Source organism: Emiliania huxleyi, assembly GCF_000372725.1.
Source record: "Emiliania huxleyi CCMP1516 chromosome Unknown EMIHUscaffold_125, whole genome shotgun sequence".
Taxonomy (NCBI): domain Eukaryota; phylum Haptophyta; order Isochrysidales; family Noelaerhabdaceae; genus Emiliania; species Emiliania huxleyi.
In genome coordinates this window covers 73,022-96,386 of record NW_005201338.1, presented here as the reverse complement: position 1 = coordinate 96,386, position 23,365 = coordinate 73,022, and the positions used below count along the sequence as shown (strand labels likewise).

General features: G+C 66.1%; 6 protein-coding genes across 6 annotated transcripts; 3 read left to right on the top strand and 3 right to left on the bottom strand.

The window, feature by feature from the left end:
* Positions 1 to 4,123: 4,123 nt before the first annotated feature.
* On the top strand, positions 4,124 to 8,450 carry EMIHUDRAFT_454891 (hypothetical protein). The gene is made up of 11 exons (XM_005789735.1): positions 4,124 to 4,867; positions 4,961 to 5,039; positions 5,499 to 5,546; positions 5,663 to 5,935; positions 6,007 to 6,186; positions 6,275 to 6,361; positions 6,502 to 6,570; positions 6,656 to 6,814; positions 6,886 to 7,615; positions 7,703 to 8,091; positions 8,170 to 8,450. The coding sequence occupies exons 1-11, from the start codon at positions 4,230 to 4,232 to the stop codon at positions 8,227 to 8,229; spliced, it is 2,712 nt and encodes a 903-aa protein (XP_005789792.1). The 5' UTR covers positions 4,124 to 4,229; the 3' UTR covers positions 8,230 to 8,450.
* A 259-nt stretch (positions 8,451 to 8,709) lies between these two features.
* Positions 8,710 to 9,216, bottom strand: EMIHUDRAFT_225503 (hypothetical protein; the record flags this gene model as incomplete). The annotated part of the gene is made up of 4 exons (XM_005789734.1): positions 8,710 to 8,738; positions 8,823 to 8,952; positions 9,036 to 9,137; positions 9,205 to 9,216. The coding sequence occupies 4 exons, from the start codon at positions 9,214 to 9,216 to the stop codon at positions 8,710 to 8,712; spliced, it is 273 nt and encodes a 90-aa protein (XP_005789791.1).
* A 771-nt stretch (positions 9,217 to 9,987) lies between these two features.
* On the top strand, positions 9,988 to 11,165 carry EMIHUDRAFT_362108 (hypothetical protein). Its single transcript, XM_005789733.1, has one exon. The coding sequence runs from the start codon at positions 10,158 to 10,160 to the stop codon at positions 10,902 to 10,904; it is 747 nt and encodes a 248-aa protein (XP_005789790.1). The 5' UTR covers positions 9,988 to 10,157; the 3' UTR covers positions 10,905 to 11,165.
* A 3,332-nt stretch (positions 11,166 to 14,497) lies between these two features.
* Positions 14,498 to 15,214, top strand: EMIHUDRAFT_225501 (hypothetical protein; the record flags this gene model as incomplete). Its single annotated transcript, XM_005789732.1, has 1 exon — positions 14,498 to 15,214. One exon carries the CDS (start codon positions 14,498 to 14,500, stop codon positions 15,212 to 15,214), a length of 717 nt encoding a protein of 238 aa, XP_005789789.1.
* A 1,107-nt stretch (positions 15,215 to 16,321) lies between these two features.
* Positions 16,322 to 17,314, bottom strand: EMIHUDRAFT_70522 (GTP binding protein; the record flags this gene model as incomplete). Its single annotated transcript, XM_005789731.1, has 2 exons — positions 16,322 to 16,480; positions 16,559 to 17,314. The coding sequence occupies 2 exons, from the start codon at positions 17,312 to 17,314 to the stop codon at positions 16,322 to 16,324; spliced, it is 915 nt and encodes a 304-aa protein (XP_005789788.1).
* A 2,247-nt stretch (positions 17,315 to 19,561) lies between these two features.
* On the bottom strand, positions 19,562 to 20,554 carry EMIHUDRAFT_225498 (GTP binding protein; the record flags this gene model as incomplete). Its single annotated transcript, XM_005789730.1, has 1 exon — positions 19,562 to 20,554. The coding sequence occupies one exon, from the start codon at positions 20,552 to 20,554 to the stop codon at positions 19,562 to 19,564; it is 993 nt and encodes a 330-aa protein (XP_005789787.1).
* Between the last annotated feature and the right edge of the window lie 2,811 nt (positions 20,555 to 23,365).

Genomic DNA, 23,365 nt, shown 5'->3' with positions numbered 1-23,365 from the left:
ATTTATTTTATTCTACAATGAAAATGTCACGCTCTTCACAGAATTCATCTTCGATGTCCTTAAGTGCTCCAAGTGCTCCAAGTGCAAAACAACTCGCGCGCGCGTGAACAGGGCTCCAGGCCCCAAATTACGTGTGAGTGTTAGAGTTGTTTGGTATTGCTAAAAATCTCTCTCAAAAGTGGGCCCGCCCGGGGCAAAATGGTAAAAGTCGCGCCGCCGCAGGCGCGCGAAAATTTTGGACATTCTACTCTCCGGCGAATGCCACTAGCCCCCCCAAGCCGGCAGATGGTACCTCGGCAGCTGCAACCAAGCCAGCGGGCGAAGTGTTGTGGGAGGATGCGTCCTTATGTGTCACAAACTTGTAGCGCTACATACATGTTTGGACACACACCGGCGGGCGCTTTCGAGGGGCGAGCGGCAGCATTTTTTTAGCCATAGTGTGCGGGAACTACTTTGCCGTTGCGGGACGATAGGGATAGCTAGTACTTGCTGCACCCGCGGCGCGCAGCGCCGAAGAAATTTTTGAAACATGCTAAAAGTTGGGCGCTCCGAGACGACCAAAGTGGTAAAAGTCGCACTCTCCCCTGACCCGATCAAAGGCGTAAAAGCACCCGAGGCTCCAGAAACCTAACCCTCATGAGCGCTGCATACACATGCAAGAGTGCCCCTGGATGGAGCAGTACCTCACCTCGCCGCTGCCCGAGGATCGTCACGCCCGAGATGTGGCCATCGCCAACGCCGCCGCCGCCCTCACCGCCGCCGAGCATACCCTCAAAACCACCGTCGACCGCGTCCGGGCCGGAGGCGGCGCCGACAGCGACATCACAGCGGCCAGAGACGCCCTCGACGCCGCCTACCGAGCCGACGCAGCTGCACGGCAACCAGTCAACTTCCCAGTCAACTATGGGTATTCGAAGAATGGAACCCATCTCGTGTGCCACACAGTCACTTCGTGGCACACCCTGCGACCTGGGAATGCGTCAATCAAGTCGGACAAGCGTAACTTCTTCAACCTCACGGGACAGCCCCTGGACGCAGACGGCAACCCAGACCCGAGCGGGTACGGCAGGACTGTCTGTTTTGACTGGGCGCGTAAGCGCAATCCGGCACTCATCCCGGCGATGCGGTTGGTGTTTGGTCGACGCAGCTTCCTCCGTCTGTGCAGCGCGGACGGACCGCTCCAGGACCCTCGGGCAGCCGGACCGAGCGACGCCGACGCACCGTGGGACCCGCTCAGCCTGGAGCCGCCCGGCGAGGACGCCGACGGCTACATCCGGTCGTGCTGCGGCGGCGCCCAAGGGCGCGCCTTCTCAGGGATGTGCACCACCGGAGTCAAACACGAGATCGACAACATTGTGCAAAAGAAGAACCCGACTACCCGCTTCGTTTCGTTCATCGACGACATGGTTCAAAACGACACCGTGGCAGAGGCCGTCAAGTCTTACTGCGGAGAGGGCGGGACACTCGAGGTGCAAAAAGATGTCGCTGGCAACCTCGACAACGAGGAGAAGTGCATCATCTACTCTCCGAGCGGCGACCTCGACTGCGTACCCCCCTTCATGGTCGGCTCGCCGCACCACCGAGACGAGGACGGGAACCTCACCGGACGTGAGGCCTGCTTCAAAATCGTCGGAACCTACCTCGGCGACACAGAGGCTGCCTCGGAGGCGATTGGCAAACGCCTCGCCAAAAACCTCCGTCCGCTCGACTTCATCGACACGCTCGAATGCACCGAGGGCATTCAGAACGTTGGACACCTCAAGTACAACCTCATCACCCGTCAGGCCTGCCCAAAGACGAAGTACATTTGCTCCGTCACGCCACCAGAGATCAGCGAGGGCCCGGCCATCGACGGTAGCAACCGGATTCGCAAATCGTGGGAACTACTCACGGAGGCCGAGGATACTCCTGCGAAATACAAAGACCTGGGTTGGAGGCAGGCTATGCTCCCTACCATCACTGGAGGCTCCGGCGTCGACACGGGCGTCACCTCGGTCGGCGTGCTTAACGACACGGGGGAGGGCCGCACGGGCGTGCGCGGCCCGGCCGAAGCCTACCACAACTCCCTCCTCAAATGCTGGTCAAAGCTTGTGGCCTGCAGCCCAGACCTCGCCGAAGCCGAGCGCTGCGGCGGGTACGGCGCACGGGACGCCGCCGTCAACTCGTACAGAGCCGCGCTCTCGAGGCGAGACGAGGTGGCCTCCATCCGAGCCGCGCGCGACGACAACATCTACTACACCTTGCGCGGCGGCAAAATCTCTGAGTTCTACCCCAAGGGCGTCAGCCTCCCCACTTCTGAGTCTCTTCCAACACCGGAGTCAGTCATCGATGGCACTTGCAAATCAGGAAGCCCGTATGCGCGGGCGCTTGCTGCCATCGAGACTATCTGGAACTGGTTCGATCTGCAGAAGGAGTGGCGCGCCCTTGACGACTACACAGCAGCCAACTGGCAGCCCGGCGACACCAAGATACGTTACCGCGAGTCCATCCGCTACGTCTCAACTTCGCAGCCTTACGCGGGGCGGTGGCTCGACACCAAACTTGACGGCAGCAACGCCACAACCATTCCAGACGACATATTCATCGGCGAACTTCAGCGCCGAAACGGTCTTCACCTCTCGCAGTGCCGCTCGACTGTCACGCGGGCACTCGAGCTTGGGGACACAGTCGGTGGTGCAAAGGACTACCATGGCGACTGGTTCCTCAACAACGCCGCCCGGCGGCGCCCACACGACGGCGTACTTCGCGCCTGGTACGATTGTGTCGCCGCCGTCTCCATCTCCCGGCCCGTTATGGGAGATGCCGAAAAACCTGAGCTCACCAAACAGTTCAACGAGGGCTACAAGACCGACCTGGCTGAGCCGGGCGCGGCTCCCGGGGGCAAAGACGAGATCAGTGAGGTCAAACTTTGGACCCCCCTCCGGGGTGGCTTGCCCGTTGGGGTCGGCCGCGCCGACACCGGAGGCAACCCCGGCTCCGTTGGAGACAAGTTCGCCTTCGGCAACACCGAAGAGCGCGCCCGCCTTGCAAACATGGGCTGCAAGCAACGCGGGTTCCGTGGTCAACGTGCGTTCGACCACGCCACCGGCCAAGGCTACGTCAAGTCGCAGCGTGGCCACTACCATGACGGGATCTTCGGCAAACGAAACAAGTTCAACCTGCTTCTCCACGAGACATTCGGCGGCGGCTTCTCGCCGCCTGCAGTTGCAAAGATCAACCGCCTTGCGCGCAAGGCTCAACGCTCGGGCGTTGACCGCACCGCGTACCCTCCCCACTCCCGCCTCTCATTTGTGTCACACCACGCGGAACGCATCTCCATCGCTTCGGTGAAGGGGGTGAACCGTGCCATCCTCGATCGCCGTGCTAAGCTCGCTTCCGAGCTCTCACGCCGCGCGTAGGGCCCCTAGGGGCCTAGAGAACACAACCCCCTCTCTCTTTTCTCCCAGTAAGCTAAAAGTCACACGCGTCTTCTGCCGGGCGCGCATCTGAACTCGTACCAGGGCATACCAGGTAGGCCATCGCTTTGCTGATGAGAGATCAGGCGCCTGAATGGCGACAGTGAGCGTCTCCTACTTAGGAATCCTATGGATTGCGCTCGAGGTCCGAGGAGCGCAAGAGCGCGCCGCAGGCGAAGCGATTTTTGGCGGCTGGGCTCTTCCAGTGAACTTAGTGATCACGGCGCGAGTCTGTGAATAGGCCCCGGAGGCCTCAACCCCCAACTAAAGGGTTGAGAGAGAGAGCATGACGGGATCTTCGGCAAACGAAACAAGTTCAACCTGCTTCTCCACGAGACGTTCGGCGGCGGCTTCTCGCCGCCTGCAGTTGCAAAGATCAACCGCCTTGCGCGCAAGGCTCAACGCTCGGGCGTTGACCGCACCGCGTACCCTCCCCACTCCCGCCTCTCATTTGTGTCACACCACGCGGAACGCATCTCCATCGCTTCGGTGAAGGGGGTGAACCGTGCCATCCTCGATCGCCGTGCTAAGCTCGCTTCCGAGCTCTCACGCCGCGCGTAGGGCCCCTAGGGGCCTAGAGAACACAACCCCCTCTCTCTTTTCTCCCAGTAAGCTAAAAGCTAAAAGGGTTGACGAGGGGGCTCACCGTCAGACATGTCCCAGCGAGACGCCTACCCACCAAGCCAACAAGGGAAGCCGATCACGAGCAGTGCGAAAGGGTCGACGGGGTGACTCGAACGCCTGGCCGAGCACGTGCAGACGCGGACCGCCGCAATGTCGAAGGACGAGGGGAACGCGCACCTCAAGGCAGGCCGGCTGGCCGAAGCGATTGCCAGCTACACTTCGGCGCTCGGCGCGCCCTCACTCAGCAAAGAGGCGGTCGCGGCGCTCCACGCCAACCGTGCGCTCGCGCACCTGAAGTTGAACGCCGCCTCCGAGTGCGTGGCGGACTGCGACGCGGCGCTCTCGGCCCAGCCGGGGTACGTCAAGGCCATGTACCGCCGTGCGCAGGCACGCGAGGCGCTCGGCTCTCCCGCCGACCTCGGAGCCGCCTTCCGAGACGCGCAGGCCGCACTCCGCCTCGACCCAGAGAACCGGGAGGCCGCCCTCCTCGCGCGGCGGCTCAAGGCGGCGGTCGACGCTTGCAGTGCGGCCGACGAGTCGGCGCCACGCGCCGCCACCGAGGCGCTGCGCCGCGCCGTGGCCGATGGCGCCGGTGAGGAGGAGCTGGCGCGCTGCGTCGGACGGATGTCAAAGGTGGCGGAGGACCGCTCGCAAGGGCCAGCGCTCGTCCACACGGGCGCCGCGGCCGAGCTCGTCTCTCTCCTCCCCCGTGAGGACGAGGTCGTCGACGCGTCCAGCCTCCGCATGCCCCTCGTCGGGCTCGCCGTCGAAGCCCTCGAGCGGATGGCGTCTTCGGACCTGCTGCCCGGCGCGGGCGCAGCCGCGGCCGGCGGGCTCGGCGCCGCCTCCCCCGCGTCCGGCTGCGGCACTGCCGCGCGGAGGGCCATTTGCCAGGCGTGCGAGGGGCAGCCCCGGCCGAGGGACCCGCTGCACGCCTCGCTCGCCGGCCGGCTGCTCGCGGTGGCGAGGGCGTGCGGCGGCGCGCGCAGCGGCCTCGCCGCCGCCGCAGGAGGCGGAGAGCACCCACAGCTCCAGAACTGCCTCGCGACGGCCAAGCGCGCCCTCTCGCTCCTCGCGCTCCTCGGAGGGACTCGCGCCGCCCTCGGCTCGCAGGACGCGCAGGCCGCCGCCCTGCGCGGGCTCCTCGCGCTCGCCTCGCCTCGCGCCGCGGGCAGCGCCGCCGCCGCGGGAAGCGCGCCCGCCGGCTCGCCCCTGCCCCCCGTCGACGAGGTCGAGGACGAGCCGCGAATCGTCGAGATTGAGCCCGAGGCGGCGGCGGGCGGCGGGGCGGCGGCGGGCAGCGGGGCGGCGGCGGGCGGGGCGGCGGCGGGCGGGGCGGCGGCGGCGGGCGCGCCCGATGCGGCCGTGTCGCGCGCCGCGCTGGACGGTGTGCTGCGGATGGCGGAGCTGGACCCGGAGGCGTGCCGCGCGGCGCTGCCCGACGTGATCCGATCGCTCTCCTGGCTGGTCGGCGACGACGAGACCGAGGCGCGCCGCAGCCCGCTCGCCACAGCCCGTTCGCCGCAGCTCGCTCTCTGTCCCCCGGCGGAGGGTGACTGGGCTGATCGCATCTTGCTGACTAGGCGCACCGCAGCTCGCTCGCCATCCTCGCGCGGCTCCTGACGCCCGCTGCCGCCGCCAACGGCAAGGGGGACGACAAGAGCGAGGACGAGGCCTTTCACAAGGGCGCGTGCGCCGCGGCGGAGGCTGCCCTCTCTCCCACGCTGCGCGACCCGGAGGCGGAGTGGGAGGCGCACGCCGCGGCGGTGCACGGAGTGACTGCCGTGCTCGAGGTCAACAAGAAGGTCGGCGCTTGGCTTCTGCGGCAGGAGTCCATCTTTTGGTCGCTCGCCGAGGCGGCCGAGCTCGAGGAGGGGTGCTCGTGCGAGCGTGAACGGCGTCTCTTCACAGGTGCAGCTGTGAACAGGTGGCCGAGCTCGAGGACGAGGGGCTGCAGCGCTCCCTCGCCGAGATCTACGCGCACGCGGCCGCCGACGTTTCCCTGTTCAAGGACAAGGAAGGCGAGGAGCCGATCCGCCACTTGCGCGCCTTCCTGCGCTCGCCGCGCCCGAAGGTCCGCGCGCGCGCGTGCGTCGCGCTCGCCAAGGCGCGCCGCTTCTCGTCCGCCACCTCTCTCCTCCGCCGGCGAGGCCTGACGACTGCCTCCCCCCCCCCCCCCCCCCTTGTGTCGACAGGTCTGCCTCCTGCACCATGACCACCGCGCTCGCATCGACCCGACGGGGAAGCTGCTCGCTGCGACGCGCGGACTGCTCGAGGCCAAGGTCCCGCCGCACGTCCACCGGTGGGCGGTCATATGAGCCTACTATATCTGACTTGATAATCTATACTTAGGTCCCGCCGCACGTCCACCGGTGGGCGGTCATATGAGCCTACTATATCTGACTTGATAATCTATACTTAGGTCCCGCCGCACGTCCACCGGTGGGCGGTCGAGGCGCTCATGTACCTCACGCTGATGCCGGACCTCAAGGCGCGCGCCCACGCCGTGAATTACCCCCCCCCCCCTCCCTCTCCTCCTCCTCCTCCCTCGCCCGACCCCGGCCCCGAGCCGACAGGAGCACCTCGCCGAGACGGGCGCGCGCTTCGGCTCCCTCGTCGCCGTCGCGCACTCGGCAAGCAAGGACCCCTCCCTCCACCACGCGCTCGTCTCCGCCCTCGGCGCCCTCTGCGCGCCGCGCGAGAAGAGCGACGAGCAGAAGCGGCTGGAGCAGGAGATGCACGAGGCGCAGGTCGAGCGCACATCCAGGACACGTCCATGACATGTCCGAGACATGCCCCGCAGGAGATGGACGAGGCGCAGATCGAGCAGATGCGCCAGCTCGCCGCGGGTGGCGCGGGCGGCGCCGCGCCGAGCGAGCGCAAGGACGACCCTGCGGTACTCACCAAGCTCGCCGCCACCCTCGTCGAGGACGACGCGGTGCTCGTGCTGGCCGAGCTCGTGGCGGCGGCAGCCTCGCGCCCCGGCGGCAGCGGCGCGAGCACGCTGCACACCGCGGCGCGCGTGCTGCTCTCGATGGCGACGACGCCAGAGGCGCGCGGCAAGATCGTGGCGCAGGGAGGCTTCAAGGCGCTGCTCACTTGCGCCCTGTGCGAGCACGAGCCGACCGCGACCTCCGCCGCGTGGGCCCTCGCCAAGGTTGGCATCTCGATCAACCCAGTCGCCTACCCGCGTCGGCCCGGCTCCGGCCCAGAGTCGATGGTGAAGCCGCTGCTGCGGCTCGTCGACGGGGCCGAGCATGAGTTGCAACAGTTCGAGGCGTGCCTCGCCCTCTGCAACCTCGCGACACACCCCGAGCTGCAGCAGCGCATCCTGACTTGCGGCGGCTGGCGCACCCTCACGATGAGCCTCGCCTGCGAGAACGAGCTCGTGCAGCGCGCCGCCCTCGAGGCCATGTCCAACCTCACCACCGCCGACGAGGTGGCCGCAAAGTTCGCCGAGCCCGGCTCGACCGAGGCGAAGATCTTCGTCGGCTTTTGCGGCTCGGACGACCCGAAGGCGCAGCTCGCCGCGTCGGGTGCAGACGACCCGCCGCCGCCCGAGGCTGCCACGCCCCTCTCCCACCCGCCCTCCGGACAGCCGTCCTCCGCACACCCGCCCGTAGGTGCGATCGCGACCCTCGCCGGCGACCCCGAGATCGGCAGCGCGCTCCTCGGCGCGGGCGCGCTCGAGCCGCTCGTCAACATCGCCCTGCTCTCCGACGACCCGCCGCTGCTCCACCGCGCCGCCGTCGGGCTCGCAAACCTGTTCAACAACAACGCGGACGCCATCCTCGGCCCGGCCGCCCCGACCGACCAGTCGGAGTTGCCCGGGCCCGCCCTCACCGCCGTCGGCGCGCTGATCACCCTCTCCTCCTCGCCCGTCGAGCCGGCGAAAGCAGCCGCCGTCGGAGCGCTCGTCCAGCTGCGCAAGACGCGGCCCGACGTGCCGATGCCGCCCGCCGAGGTGGTGCAGGCGGTGGTCGCGAACATCCGCGCCGAGCACGCGGCGCGGGTTGCAGAGGCGGAGGCGGAGGCGGCGGCGGAGGCGGCGGCGGAGGCGGCGGCGAAGGCAGGAGCGGGGGGCAGCAAGGAGGCTGCAGAGGCGCTGCTGCCACGCGGCGGCGGCGATGAGGTGGAGGTGGAGGTCTGAGATCTGTCTGAGATCACTCCGGCTGTGGCGGGTATATCGCGCATCGGCATTATTGTATGGGGCGTGTATCCGTCTTCCGTGTGTCGTACCGAATCCGGCGCGAATCCGAATGCGCGCGGGGGCGCGACCGCGAGGGTGCTCTTGTGCGTCTCGGTCGGCGCAGGTCGCAGGAGGCAAGTGTCGGCTTTCAGCTTTCAACGCGTAACGTTGAATAAATTAGTAAAATGCAGGCGCTGGCACGCACGTACACGCCGCGCTGCGCGCGCGTCAAGGCGGGGTGCGGGCGTGGCGCCTTGCGCTCTCGCAAGGGAGCCGCCCGCCACGCCAAGCGCGACTGCGTAACAACAGCAACATCGAGGCAAGAGTGTCGCGAGCGTGCATCCGATGCACATCTACGCGCACAATCGCCGCACACGCCACAGGCAAGAGACACAGGCACAGGAGTCGCCCCCAAGGCAAGGGGCCTTGGCCCCGAGGCGTCTAATCGGACCGGTGCTGCTCAATGATGGCTGCGGGCGGAGGGGGGAGAGGCGGGCGTCAGGGAGCGTGGGTCGTGCAGGGTCTTCGAACGTGTGGAGCGTGCGCGCACGCACCGGACTTCGGCTTCCAGTTGAAGGGGAAGATGGTGATCGTCCGCTTGTTCATCTCGCGCATGCCAAAGCGCGAGTTGTGCGACTCGACGCGGCCGTCGGTTCCGCCCTGGTGGTTGTGGTCGGCGCGGACCTGGGAGCGAGCGGCGAGGGTCGGGGAACGGCGCGCCGCCGGCGGCGGGGGGGCGGCGGCTGGGCAGGAGGCGAGGTGCGCACCGCCCGGCTCAGCGCAATGTCGGTGTGGCCGGCAAAGTACTTGAAGAGGAATCCACCGCAGACGGCCGAGGCGAGGCCGATCACGGCAAAGAGCGGGTAGGTCTGCGGAAATTCAACGGTGAGGCGTCAACGCGGAGTGACGCCTACTCTCGCTCGGCGGCGCGCGCACCCCGGCATCCATCCAGATCTTGCGGGCGGAGCGGCCCTTCGGGATCTCCGGGAAGTTCGCGGCGGCCTCCTCCCAACCTGCAGCGGGCGGCGAGGCGCGTGTCGAAGAGCGGGGGCGCCGTGGTCTGTGAGAGGCGGGCGGGCAAGAGTACCCATGCTGCTGCTTGTGCTTTCTGCTGGACTTCACGGCCCTAGCGACGCGGTTGGATTGGTAAGGAGGAGAGGGGCCGCCTTTTGCCTTACACGCAGTGAGTGCCCCGTCCCAGCGAGGGTCGTCATTACTTACAGCCCAGCCCCCCCCCCCCCCCCCCCCCTTACCAATCTCATCATCATAATCCTAACTGGTTGGTGTTTAAAAATCACTCTCAAATCACAAACAACTTTAGAGTTGCTAAAAATCTCTCTCTTAGAGTTGTTTGGTATTGCTAAAAACGCACTCTCAAATCCGACAAAACAAAAAACAAAAGAAGAAAACACAGCAGAACCCAAACAACCACCCGTCAAGAAAGAAAACATGCAGGACAAACGAGGGATGGGAGAAGGACAAGGTCCCCACCCGTTTAAAGACAGAAAGAAAGAATACCAGACACGCCAAGTCCCGAAGTCCCCACCCGTTTCACGAGCAGCGTGAGCGCTGGCTTCTGACTGTCGTTGCTATCTCTCCCTTCTCTACTGTCTTTTGCTTGCTTGTGCTTCTTGGACACAACACACAGCCCCTTTTTTGTGTGTGAGCGTATTAGCGCAGGGCTCACTTGACGGACTATTCTTTGTCGCCGACGAGGAACAAGGGTGTCCAGCTGGCTCGGCCGCGGTGTCTTGCAGAGCCGTGGCGTGAGCATCGAGCCGTGGCGTGAGCGACGACCGTGGCGTGAGCGACGACCGTGGCGTGAGCGACGAGCCGTGGCGTGAGTCAGGACGCCGCAGGTGGTCGGAAAGACTGCCCGCGCGTCGACAATGATGCTGGTCCGAGGCTCCGCTCCTGGGCCTTGGAAGGACACCATCGAGTGGTATCCGCTACAGCGGTTCTACAGCCGGCGCGAGCTCGCCTCTGACTTCCTGGTGCACGCGGTGGGCATCCTCCTCGCCGCCGCCGGCAACTTGCTGCTCGCGCTACGGCTGTGGGACCTCCGGCCGCCGCCAGAGATCGTGGGGTCGGTCGCGCTGTACGGCTTCACGCTGCTCGCGATGATTTCGTGCTCGGCGGTGTACAACAGCGGCCAGGTCGTGTGGAAGCACCGGGCGGTCGAGCTCAGCCAGGCGGACCACGCGGGGATCGTCCTGCTGATCGTGGGCACGTATACGCCGCTGATGGCCTGCACCTGCGCGTGGCGGCTCCTCTCGTTTGTGTGGGCGGTCGGGGTCTTCGACATCGCGGCCAAGGCGTCGCGCGGATGGCTCGACCGGCTGCCGCTGCACGTGGTCTGCTTCCTCCTCATGGGGTGGAGCGTGCTCATCGCATGGGAGAGCGTGGCGGCCAACTTCAGCCGGTGGGCGTGCCAGATGTTTGTGACTGGGGGCGTCCTCTACACCGTCGGCCTGGTGCCGTGGGGCATCAGGCGGCTCGAGGGCCACGTCGCCATCTGGCACGTCTTCGTCATCGCAGCCTCGTCCGCCTTCTTCAGCGTCGTCTACACCGAGGTGTGCGCAAAGAGGAGAGGCGCCGTCTGCGCTGACTCTATTCTGAACGCAACGACGGCGTGAGGAGTCGGTGGTCTCTCTCGCGACGCCACGAGCTCCAGCTTTCGACTCTCCCCGACGTCTCTGCTCCCTTCCCGCAGCTGTGTTCTCTGACTCTGTGATCCCCACGATTTCCCGGGTCGGGGTGTGTCCAGTACTGACACGCCGCGGCGTACGAGGCTCGTGCGCCTAGGTCGCTCGTGCCTTACGAAGATGATATATGTGTCATGTGTATTGTGTTGTTGTCATGGCCGCGATGTGGCGCGTAAATTCGTTCGTACATGCAACATTCACAAACACCCGGTGTGTACTGGCGCGCGATCGCTCTTTCACAGCTCACACTCGCCGGGACGCGCCGCGCGGGGGGCGCTCTCGTAGCACGTAGGTAGGTGTCGTACGAGAGGGCTGCCTAACTGGCTAACACGTTAACTTTGGGTCTAACAGCACTATTGTTGGCTGAAATCCTCAACGACGTAACGTTGTTCAAGTGTTCACCCCAGCCCATGCTGTTACTGTTTGTTATTGTTGTTACTCGTCGCCGCGAATGGTTGGGCAGGTTGTGGGGGACACGATCCCCGCGTGAACACGCCGATCTGACAAAATCCCGAGTGCCTACCGCACGCGCCGCGTCGCGGCGCGTGCGGTAGGCTTTGTTTGAAGTTAAAAGTCGAATCAGAGCGTTGTCGGCGTTGTCCCCCGATTTTGTCCCACGGACCGCCCGTCCGGCACCGCTCCGGGACGCACGCCGGCGAAGCACCATCAAGCTGCTGCACGGCCCCGGAATCGCCTCCCCTGGCTTAGCTGGACTGAAAGATATTGTGCACATGGTTGGTCTCTACAATATATACACTGACACTTTACCTCCCAGAGCTCGTCCCGGTCCGCCACGGCCATCCTCGGCCTCCGGAGGGCCCCCCCCGCACGGTGTGGCGGCGTCACAAATCCGAACGCAGAGCACCGGGACGCGGTCGGGCGATCTGAGGTCCAACTAGGCATATGCATTGCCCATCCAGGGCTATCACTGGACCCATCAACAGGCGCCTGCGGAGTTGTGGTCACGAGGTGTTGTTCACATAAACGCACAACCCCGGGCCCGAAATCGCACAGAGACAGTCACGCAGCACGGGGTCCCAGGGAAGGCGAGCAAAAACCTTATCACGCGCGCTAGACGCCGACTCGGAGGCCGCACCGGTCAGGCGCGCAGCCGGAGAGAGAGGGAGGCGCTCAATCGCCGCACGCGGCGAGCGCCTCCATCATCTCTGTGGTTCACAACCATTCGTGCAGCAAAAAGCAGAAAAAATGTGGCAAAATCCAAAAAAGTAAAACCCCGGCGGGCGGTGGAGCCGGCGTGCCGGGTAAAAGCAAAAACCCGACCCCCCCCCCCCTGGGGTTTTCCCGGGTATTTTCGGGTATTAGTTTACCGCACTGGACACTAGGTCGTGGGTCACTGCCAGGCCATCCTTACTGTTGTTCCAGTCGGCCTGACGTTAGCTACTGTGTTGTTGCATGTTGCATGTTGGAAGGGAGCCCCACCTGTTGTCTGTCTGTTGTTCTGTTGTTACTGTTAACACTAGCAACACTGTTCACAGCTCCTAACGTTAGGCAGCCCTAGCCGGCGCGCCGCTGGGGGCCCGCCCAGCCGCCCAGGTGGCCGGTCTCGCACAAGCATCATGCGCCCGCACAAGCCAGAGCCGCTGGTGGTGTCTCACCTCTCGTAGAATGCTAATGGTTCACCGCACACCCGGCGGCGGCGGCGGGGGGGCGCGGGCTCCACTCGAACAAGCCCAGGATCTGCTTGAGCATCGCCTCGGGCAAGTTCGCAAAAACTTGGCCATGTGCATATAGTCCCGAGACGCGCGTCCAGTTTGGGTTCGCCCTCCCTGGGGGTAGGGGATACCCTACCCACACTGGAGCCGAACCCTGGGGGTGATTGCAATCTCGGGCGTGTCACGCTAAGTTTGGGAGCGTGTCACGCTAAGTATGTTACTCAATGCCATCGCTCCACCAGCTGTCGATACTTGGGTTAGGCACTCGGGTTGTCCATGGCCATGCGCCACTTCGGCCAGTCATGTAGGTGGGGTTCGTCGCGCCTGAGTGTGTTTGGTGTAAATCCCATTCGACTTTGGAATGCCGGAGGTCTTGCATCCACTGAGCCGGTGTCTGCCGCAGCGCTCTTACGGCCGCCTCTCGTCTCGCCCGCAGCCGAGCCCTTATCTTGTAGATGTACCGTAGCAGTAAGTCGTAAGCATTGTCACTGAATGCCATTACAATTATCTAAACAGAAAACAGAAATCTCTAAATGCAGGCGTCCGACGTCCGCGATCTCGACGCGGCATCGTGGGCTGTTGTGTTGAGCCCAACACGGGACATGACGCCCTCAGGCATGAAGCTGTGCATGGAGTGCGGCGCGCTCTCAAGGAGCTCACTGAGTTCAGGAAGGACGGGCTGCGGCACGACGGGCGCAAGAGCCAGTGCAAGGCGTGCCTCAAGGAGATCGAGGCGGAGGCGCGACGCAGGGCCAAGGACCGCGCGCCCGCGCCAGCGTACGGCCTGTGTGCCTGTTGAAGAGACGTGCGCACCGGGGCGGGGCGCGAGTCGGGAGGCGGGGCGCGTCACGGCGAAGAGAGAGTGGACCTGAGCAACGATATGACTTGGCGGCAAATGATCGCAGTGGGCGTCAGAAGAGTCGTCCTTGCGCGAGGAGAGCTCGATAAACTCGAGGGGCCAAAATATGCCGCGAGGAGGGCAGAGTTGCGTCGAAAGGCGGGAGAAGCCGCGAGAGCAAGGGATCGGCAGGCGGCGGCGGCGTCGCAGGACGAGGCAGACGAGAGCGACGCGACAGAGGAGGAAGCGACAGGAGGGAGAACGACGAGAGTGGGACGACCGCGAGGTGGCATGAAGGTTGCAGCAAGAAGCGGCGAGGGACTGCGAAGGGAGATGTGTGGTGGCGGTGTGCCGTCCTCCCACCCTCCCTTGGGTTGTCTGTTTTCTTTCTTTTTACTGGCACGGGACTGGCGCGCACTGGCGCGCACTGGCACGAGCGCCGGCGAGCGCCGTCGGCAGCGCGCGACCGCCACCCAAAAGCGGAGGTACATCAGGAGCCGCAGCCGGCCTGCTCTATCAGCCCCGCAGCCGCGGTGGCGCGACCGGACCGCGGTCGCTCCAGGCGCCTTTTGGCCCCGGTTCGAATCGCGGTTGGCGCGCGCCCTCGCGGAGCGACGCGTGGCGCGCGACGCGCGCGCGTGCGCGTGCGCGCCCAGCCGAGCCCTAGGCCGTATGCCGTCTGCCGTCTGCCGTCTGCCGTCGGCCGTCGGCCGTCGGCCGTCGGCCGTCGGCCGTCGGCCGTCGGCCGTCGGCCGTCGGCCGCCGCCGCCGCCGTAGCGGCGGCGAGCGCTCGCCTTTTGCGCGACGCGCAGTGTGGACGCGCGCCGCCCAGCGCCGGACGTGCCGGAGCCGGTCCGGCGCGCGCGCGGGCGGCCAGCGCCTGTAAACAGACAGCTGCCGCCCACACGTTCAAAGAGTCGTGCCCAGAAGAAGAGTACTATTAACAACGAAGATCTCTCAGAATTCTTAAAATACTAGCCTCTCTCTCAGAAAACCCGGTGCCGCTCTTCCCCATGACGCGCCTGATCACCGTCCTACTCGCGGCCTCCACCGACGCCACGCGTCTCCACCGTGTTCGGCCGAGCGACGAGTCGCTTACTGCGTTTGCGGCGTCGATCGCCGACCGCGCCATCAATCACGACATCCACCTGGCGCGGGCACCTGCTAGCGGCACCCCAGCTCGCTCGCTTCGCGTCATCGCCATGCGCGTGCCACTCGGCCACGGCCGCGCCTGCTGGCGCCGTGCGCGGCGCAGGCTGCTCAGCTGGGAGATGCACGAGGGCAGCACCTGGTCCGCGGTGCTGGTCGAGGACCCGCCGGGACGCAGTCTTGTCACCCTGGCTGCGCTGCCCAGCCCGCGCCTCCCGCTGCTGTGGGTGAGCAACCCCTGCCGGGCGGTTCGGCGGCGAGTCGGCCGCCGGCGGTGCTCCGTTGGCTACTCGACGCTGAGCGGGCACCTTCTTGAAGGCGAGGAGAAGATGGACGTCGTCTGGTCTCGCGAGACGGACGAGGTCGCGTTTGAGGTGGTATCGCACTCCCGTGGCGCTGGTCCGCTGGGTAAGCTCCTGTTCCCCGCGCTGAGTTCGACGCAGCGCCGCTTCTTCCGCGAGCAGTGCCGCTGCATGCAGCGCGCCGCGGCCGGCGTGCAGCGAGTCGAGCCGGTCTGGTCCTCCCCGCGTAGCGCGCATCCCGGACATCGGCTCGAAGCGGTGGCTGGGGTGACGCGGTGAGGGACGTGAGCCGTCGGGCGGGCGGTATGATATCTCTTCTATTAGCTGCGGTTCTCAGTCGGTCGCTCGATTTTATGGGCTACGGGTATGCCCCTCGGACAACGCCAGTAACCCATTGCAAACATGTATATATCAAGCGTGTTTATATCAGGCGTTATATCACGCGTGGTGGGCGGGCGTCACTTATCTCCGATAGGTGATATCTGTCAGGTATAGCGTATAATATTACATCGATTTACACGCGGCTCGGATCCTGTGCTGCTGCTCGGATCGGATCTTCACCTTGTGATTTTTGGGTCAAAATCGTCCCGATTTCATAATGTTCGTTCGTACGTGCATCCGCGGCGCCCAGCGCGGTGCCAGCGGCTCCCATACCTCTAAGAAGGTGGGGGACGACAGTCGTGGCCTTGTTTTGGACGTTACGTGCCGCCGAAACTTGATCACCGATCACCGTCTGAATAGATAAGTCCTATAGAACTCTCCAAAGGCCGGTGATCGGTGACCAGGTGATCGGCCGGTGATCATGCAGCTAGTGGGTGGTGCTCCGGCCACCGTAAGGACGGTCAGGCTACGGTCAGGAAGTAGGTTTGAGTTCACACTCTCCAACACTTAAAATCCCCGTTTGTCGATAAGCGATAACGGATAAGGCAATTCAACACGAATGGTTAGTTATTGCTCGCTGCTCGGCCATGCGGTAGCGTCTGGTGATGCCGCCCCTGCGCGGCTCGCTCGGCAGCAACTGCGCCGCGCAGCGCAGGTTCGAGGGTCGCGGTGGGTGGGTGCACCGGAAGACGTAGCGGTCGAGAAAGCGCTCAGCGACCGCGTCTCGAGGATGGAGCCGTCGCGCGGACCCGACCGGCCGACCGGCAGTAGCAGCAGGCGCCGGAGGGCGCGGGAGGCAGCGGCGACACCTCGGGCCAGAAGCGCGAGCCCTAGGCTGGTGAGGGGGCCCGCTCATGGGTAAACGGCTCTGGGACTTAGCTAAATCGCGCATCGAAATCGGGACGATTTTGCCAGGGCACCGTCACAAGGTGGCGGTTTTTGTGTGAGCGAGATGTTACACTGTATGCATGTATGATCCGACGAAAAACGAGGCGGCACCGTGTGTCACCGCTCCTCGCCCTGCCCCTCTGCGGGCCACTCGAGGCAGAGCCGGCCGAGGCTGCCCGAGCGGAAGTCCTTGAGCAGCGTCGTCGCCGCGCGCTGCACGTCGCCCGTGAATCGCTCCTCCGCCAGCTGAGCCACGTACTCCTCGCCGCACGAGCACTCGTCTGTCGGCACGCCCCATCGCTCGCGCAGCTTGTCGAGCCGCACGTACGCAGGCCTCTCTGCCTCGGCGAGGACGAGCGCCTGTGCGGCGAGGGACGTGTCAAGGACGCGTCCCGCGAGGGACAGGCGCTGCAGCCACAGCAGTACCTCGAGGAGCGCACTCGCGACCGCCTGCGGGTCGTAGGCCGCGGCGCCGATGTCGTCGCACATGGCGAGGCGGTACGCGACGCGCTGCGACACCTGCTTCGCCGGGATGATGCCGGGCGAGTCGAGCAGCTGCACCTGCGAGTCGATCCGCACCCAGCTGAAGCCGCGCGTCACGCCCGGCCGGTTCTCGCTCTTGGCCTTTCGCCGCCCGACCAGCCGGTTGATGAGCGCCGACTTGCCCACGTTCGGGTAGCCGAGCACCGCCGCCCGCACCGGACGAGGGTTGATGCCGCGCCGCTTGAGCCGTGCGTTGACATGCGCGCCCGCCCGGAGGATCTCGCGCTTGAGCTCCGCCACGCCGCCGCCCTTCTTGGCGTCGATGAGCACGGGCGCCTGCCCGCCGGCGCCCATCGCGGCGGCCCACTCTGTCAGCGACGGCGCCGGAGCCGCGTCCATCCGGTTGAGCGCGAGGATATGCCCGCGCGAGCCGATCCATGACGCGAGCATCGGGTGGGCGGTCGAGTCGGGGATGCGGGCGTCGCGCAGCTCGACCACCACGTCCACCATCGAGAGCACCTCCGTCATCAGCCGCTCGGCCTTTGCGATGTGGCCCGGGTACCACTCGATCGGCGGCCGGCCCGCGGTGACGTCGTGCGAAGGGCGCGAGACGAGCGGTGCTGCCATCACCGCTGGCGCCGAGCGCCGCCCGCAGCCCGCAGGAGGGGCGAACGGTGTACAGAACAGCAGCATGGGATCGGGGCGGAGGCGCCGTATTCGTGGCGCACTGGCCCGTTTGCACACAAAAAGAAACTCCGATCAGGGCAGTGGAGGGAGACAACTTTGTCAGGAGCAGGAGAGCCCACCTGTGCCCCGCCTGATCGTCCTTCCAAAATCCTGCTCGTGCAGGTGTGGACCCTGTCCTCCTCCCCATCCCTCTCGTTTGGTGGCTGTTTTCTTTCTTTCTTTCTTTCCCTGGGACCCTGTCGTGTGGGTGAACCCTGCCCAGTCCCCCTCCGTGTCGCGAACTCGCGATGCGCTCCCCACTCTCTCTCCCGTTCCTCCCCTGTGTCCCTGATCGTCCTTAGAAGATCCTGCTCGTGGAGGTGGGCGTCGTGATTTCTTGTTGGTTTTCTAAAATCTCTCTCTCAGGTGGGGACCTTGTCCTCCTCCCATCCCTCGTTTGGTTTGTCTTGGAGCACTTGGCGCGTGTTTTATTTCTTTCTTTCTTTATCCCTGGTGAGGGTGGCGGCGTGCCGACCTCCCTTTCCCCCCTTGTGGCCCCTGGCACGTTCTCCGGCGGGAACTTCTTTGTTTCTGGCTCCGGTGGTGAGCCTGTGTGTGTGCCAGTCCGCGCCAGTCTGCGCCCTTGTCGTGCCAGTGTGCTGTGAGAGAGGCTTGTATCTTAAGAATTCTTTCCCCGGCACGGGCAAAGGACCACAAGAAATAACACCGCACTCTCCGCGTTACTGCTGCCCCCTCGGCGCTGTCTTCCAGCATGCGCTAGTCTTTAGGCGAAAGGATACAAATGCAGCCGACGGTGGCGGTCGCGCCGCCAATGAGCAAGCTCGGCGCGGCGCTCGTCGAGCTCGCGCGTCCCGGCAGCGCGCCGGCGGCGAAGAAGCTTGCTGCTGCCTCCAAGCTGCGGAGCGCGCTCGGCACCACCGAGGGCGCAGCGCAGGCGCGCGCGTCTCCCGGCTCCGTGCTCGACGTCCTCGGCCGGCTGCTCCACGGCACCGACGCGGTGCGGGCGCAGGTTCCGCCGCTCTTTGGCTCGCTCGGCGCCGTGCTCTCGCCAAACCTCGGCCCGCTCCTCGACTGGGTGGTGGCTCTGGGCGGCGCCACCGGCTCGGCGCTCTACCCGCAAATGATCGAGCTGCTCGCCGGCCTGTCGCCCGAGCAGATGGTCGCCTCGCTCCGTCCACGCTTCGTCCCGATCGTGGACCTGCTGCTCGGCTGGGCACTCGACCCCTCCTCGCCCGCCGCGGCGTGCCGGCAGCTCGCCAACGCGCTCTGCCGCTTCGAGACGCTGTGGAAGGCGGCCGAGCCGTTCGACATCGATTTACACGCGGCTCGGATCCTGTGCTGCTGCTCGGATCGGATCTTCACCTTGTGATTTTTGGGTCAAAATCGTCCCGATTTCATAATGTTCGTTCGTACGTGCATCCGCGGCGCCCAGCGCGGTGCCAGCGGCTCCCATACCTCTAAGAAGGTGGGGGACGACAGTCGTGGCCTTGTTTTGGACGTTACGTGCCGCCGAAACTTGATCACCGATCACCGTCTGAATAGATAAGTCCTATAGAACTCTCCAAAGGCCGGTGATCGGTGACCAGGTGATCGGCCGGTGATCATGCAGCTAGTGGGTGGTGCTCCGGCCACCGTAAGGACGGTCAGGCTACGGTCAGGAAGTAGGTTTGAGTTCACACTCTCCAACACTTAAAATCCCCGTTTGTCGATAAGCGATAACGGATAAGGCAATTCAACACGAATGGTTAGTTATTGCTCGCTGCTCGGCCATGCGGTAGCGTCTGGTGATGCCGCCCCTGCGCGGCTCGCTCGGCAGCAACTGCGCCGCGCAGCGCAGGTTCGAGGGTCGCGGTGGGTGGGTGCACCGGAAGACGTAGCGGTCGAGAAAGCGCTCAGCGACCGCGTCTCGAGGATGGAGCCGTCGCGCGGACCCGACCGGCCGACCGGCAGTAGCAGCAGGCGCCGGAGGGCGCGGGAGGCAGCGGCGACACCTCGGGCCAGAAGCGCGAGCCCTAGGCTGGTGAGGGGGCCCGCTCATGGGTAAACGGCTCTGGGACTTAGCTAAATCGCGCATCGAAATCGGGACGATTTTGCCAGGGCACCGTCACAAGGTGGCGGTTTTTGTGTGAGCGAGATGTTACACTGTATGCATGTATGATCCGACGAAAAACGAGGCGGCACCGTGTGTCACCGCTCCTCGCCCTGCCCCTCTGCGGGCCACTCGAGGCAGAGCCGGCCGAGGCTGCCCGAGCGGAAGTCCTTGAGCAGCGTCGTCGCCGCGCGCTGCACGTCGCCCGTGAATCGCTCCTCCGCCAGCTGAGCCACGTACTCCTCGCCGCACGAGCACTCGTCTGTCGGCACGCCCCATCGCTCGCGCAGCTTGTCGAGCCGCACGTACGCAGGCCTCTCCGCCTCGGCGAGGACGAGCGCCTGTGCGGCGAGGGACGTGTCAAGGACGCGTCCCGCGAGGGACAGGCGCTGCAGCCACAGCAGTACCTCGAGGAGCGCACTCGCGACCGCCTGCGGGTCGTAGGCCGCGGCGCCGATGTCGTCGCACATGGCGAGGCGGTACGCGACGCGCTGCGACACCTGCTTCGCCGGGATGATGCCGGGCGAGTCGAGCAGCTGCACCTGCGAGTCGATCCGCACCCAGCTGAAGCCGCGCGTCACGCCCGGCCGGTTCTCGCTCTTGGCCTTTCGCCGCCCGACCAGCCGGTTGATGAGCGCCGACTTGCCCACGTTCGGGTAGCCGAGCACCGCCGCCCGCACCGGACGAGGGTTGATGCCGCGCCGCTTGAGCCGTGCGTTGACATGCGCGCCCGCCCGGAGGATCTCGCGCTTGAGCTCCGCCACGCCGCCGCCCTTCTTGGCGTCGATGAGCACGGGCGCCTGCCCGCCGGCGCCCATCGCGGCGGCCCACTCTGTCAGCGACGGCGCCGGAGCCGCGTCCATCCGGTTGAGCGCGAGGATATGCCCGCGCGAGCCGATCCATGACGCGAGCATCGGGTGGGCGGTCGAGTCGGGGATGCGGGCGTCGCGCAGCTCGACCACCACGTCCACCATCGAGAGCACCTCCGTCATCAGCCGCTCGGCCTTTGCGATGTGGCCCGGGTACCACTCGATCGGCGGCCGGCCCGCGGTGACGTCGTGCGAAGGGCGCGAGACGAGCGGTGCTGCCATCACCGCTGGCGCCGAGCGCCGCCCGCAGCCCGCAGGAGGGGCGAACGGTGTACAGAACAGCAGCATGGGATCGGGGCGGAGGCGCCGTATTCGTGGCGCACTGGCCCGTTTGCACACAAAAAGAAACTCCGATCGGGGCAGTGGAGGGAGACAACTTTGTCAGGAGCAGGAGAGCCCACCTGTGCCCCGCCTGATCGTCCTTCCAAAATCCTGCTCGTGCAGGTGTGGACCCTGTCCTCCTCCCCATCCCTCTCGTTTGGTGGCTGTTTTCTTTCTTTCTTTCTTTCCCTGGGACCCTGTCGTGTGGGTGAACCCTGCCCAGTCCCCCTCCGTGTCGCGAACTCGCGATGCGCTCCCCACTCTCTCTCCCGTTCCTCCCCTGTGTCCCTGATCGTCCTTAGAAGATCCTGCTCGTGGAGGTGGGCGTCGTGATTTCTTGTTGGTTTTCTAAAATCTCTCTCTCAGGTGGGGACCTTGTCCTCCTCCCATCCCTCGTTTGGTTTGTCTTGGAGCACTTGGCGCGTGTTTTATTTCTTTCTTTCTTTATCCCTGGTGAGGGTGGCGGCGTGCCGACCTCCCTTTCCCCCCTTGTGGCCCCTGGCACGTTCTCCGGCGGGAACTTCTTTGTTTCTGGCTCCGGTGGTGAGCCTGTGTGTGTGCCAGTCCGCGCCAGTCTGCGCCCTTGTCGTGCCAGTGTGCTGTGAGAGAGGCTTGTATCTTAAGAATTCTTTCCCCGGCACGGGCAAAGGACCACAAGAAATAACACCGCACTCTCCGCGTTACTGCTGCCCCCTCGGCGCTGTCTTCCAGCATGCGCTAGTCTTTAGGCGAAAGGATACAAATGCAGCCGACGGTGGCGGTCGCGCCGCCAATGAGCAAGCTCGGCGCGGCGCTCGTCGAGCTCGCGCGTCCCGGCAGCGCGCCGGCGGCGAAGAAGCTTGCTGCTGCCTCCAAGCTGCGGAGCGCGCTCGGCACCACCGAGGGCGCAGCGCAGGCGCGCGCGTCTCCCGGCTCCGTGCTCGACGTCCTCGGCCGGCTGCTCCACGGCACCGACGCGGTGCGGGCGCAGGTTCCGCCGCTCTTTGGCTCGCTCGGCGCCGTGCTCTCGCCAAACCTCGGCCCGCTCCTCGACTGGGTGGTGGCTCTGGGCGGCGCCACCGGCTCGGCGCTCTACCCGCAAATGATCGAGCTGCTCGCCGGCCTGTCGCCCGAGCAGATGGTCGCCTCGCTCCGTCCACGCTTCGTCCCGATCGTGGACCTGCTGCTCGGCTGGGCACTCGACCCCTCCTCGCCCGCCGCGGCGTGCCGGCAGCTCGCCAACGCGCTCTGCCGCTTCGAGACGCTGTGGAAGGCGGCCGAGCCGTTCGGCTCCTCGGTCGTCGCCACGCTCGCGCGCGACATCCAGGGCGAAGCGCACCGCGTCTCCGCCGCCGCCGAGGCCGCCGCCGACGCCTCCGCCGCCAACGGCGCCGCGGGAGCAGGCAAGCTGTCGCTGGTGGCGGCGCGGCGGCTCGAGCGGCTCAGCGAGGCGTACGGCGCGCTGGCCTTTGGCCTCGGGCGCGACCTCTTCCTCGGCGCCGCGCGAGGCGCCGACCTCACCTTCGCGGTCCTCGGCGGCCTGCTCGAGGCCGGCGCGTGGCTCTGCCCGGCGAGCGAGGCGAGGCAGGGGGCGGCGCTGCCGGCCGCCGACGCGGCGTCCTTCGTGGCGGCAGCGTCGGACTGCGTCTTCATGCTCGCCGACACGCTGCGCACCGCCTTCGCGCCGCACCACGCCAACGGCGCCGCGCTGCTGCTGCTGCGCTTGCGGACGGCGGCGAGCGGCGGCAACAGCTCGGTCGAGGCCCTGCCGAGCGGCTCAGTCGCGCACACGCTCGGCCTCCTCAACCGCCTCATGCTGGCCCAGGGGGCCGCCCTCCCCACGGCCGCGCCGCGCCACTTCCTCGGAGGCGCCGAGGTCGCGCGTGGCGTCCCCTCGCCGCTGCCCGCCCTCCGCCTCCGCTCCGAGCCCGCCGTGCTCTCAAAGCTGCTCGCGGCGCACAGGCACATCCTGCTGCACGCGAGCGCGCCCGTCTCGGCGGCCCTCCACCAGGGCCTGCTGGCGGAGGTGCGCGTGCTCGTCGCTAAGCTCGGTCCTATCGATGCCGGTGCAAGCGGGAGCGGCGGCGGCGGCGGCGTCAGCGGCGGCGGCAACGGCGGCGGCGGCAACGGCGGCGGAGGCGACGCGGCTGTCGGCGCAAGCAGCGGCGCCGCTGGCGGCGGCGCATCCGCGGATTGGTGTCAGTGCGGAAGCGGCGACGTGGTCCGTCACTTGCTCTTCCATATGTCCCTCGCGGCGTTGCTGCATAGCGAGACCAGCCACGCTGCGCCGCTACTGTCCGGGTGCGACGCGCTCCTGCGCGCTGCGCACCCGACGCGCGCGCCTTCCGTCGTCCGTCGACGAGGACTCCGGCACGCCTCCCTCGCGGCACTGCTCGCGCCTGTGTGGAACAAGGCGCTGCAGCTGCCAGCGCCGCGCCTCCAAAGCAGCAAGCCGGCGCATGCCGCCCTCGCGACCTTGGCAGCCTCGCTGCGCCGGCTCCTCCTCGAGGTGCTCTCGGCCGTCGCCGACGCCGAGTCTCTCGAGGCGGCGCGAGCTGCGCGTGGCGATAACCTCTCAGCCGTCCGCTTAGCGCGCGCGCAGCCGCTCGCCAGCGATATTGCGGGCGATGGCGGAGGCGCCTCTCGAGAGCAGGGCCTCGCGGACGTCTCCTCACTAGCGACGCCGGCAGAGGCGGTGCTCTCGCTCCGCGCCCTCGCCGCTGCGCTCGAGGC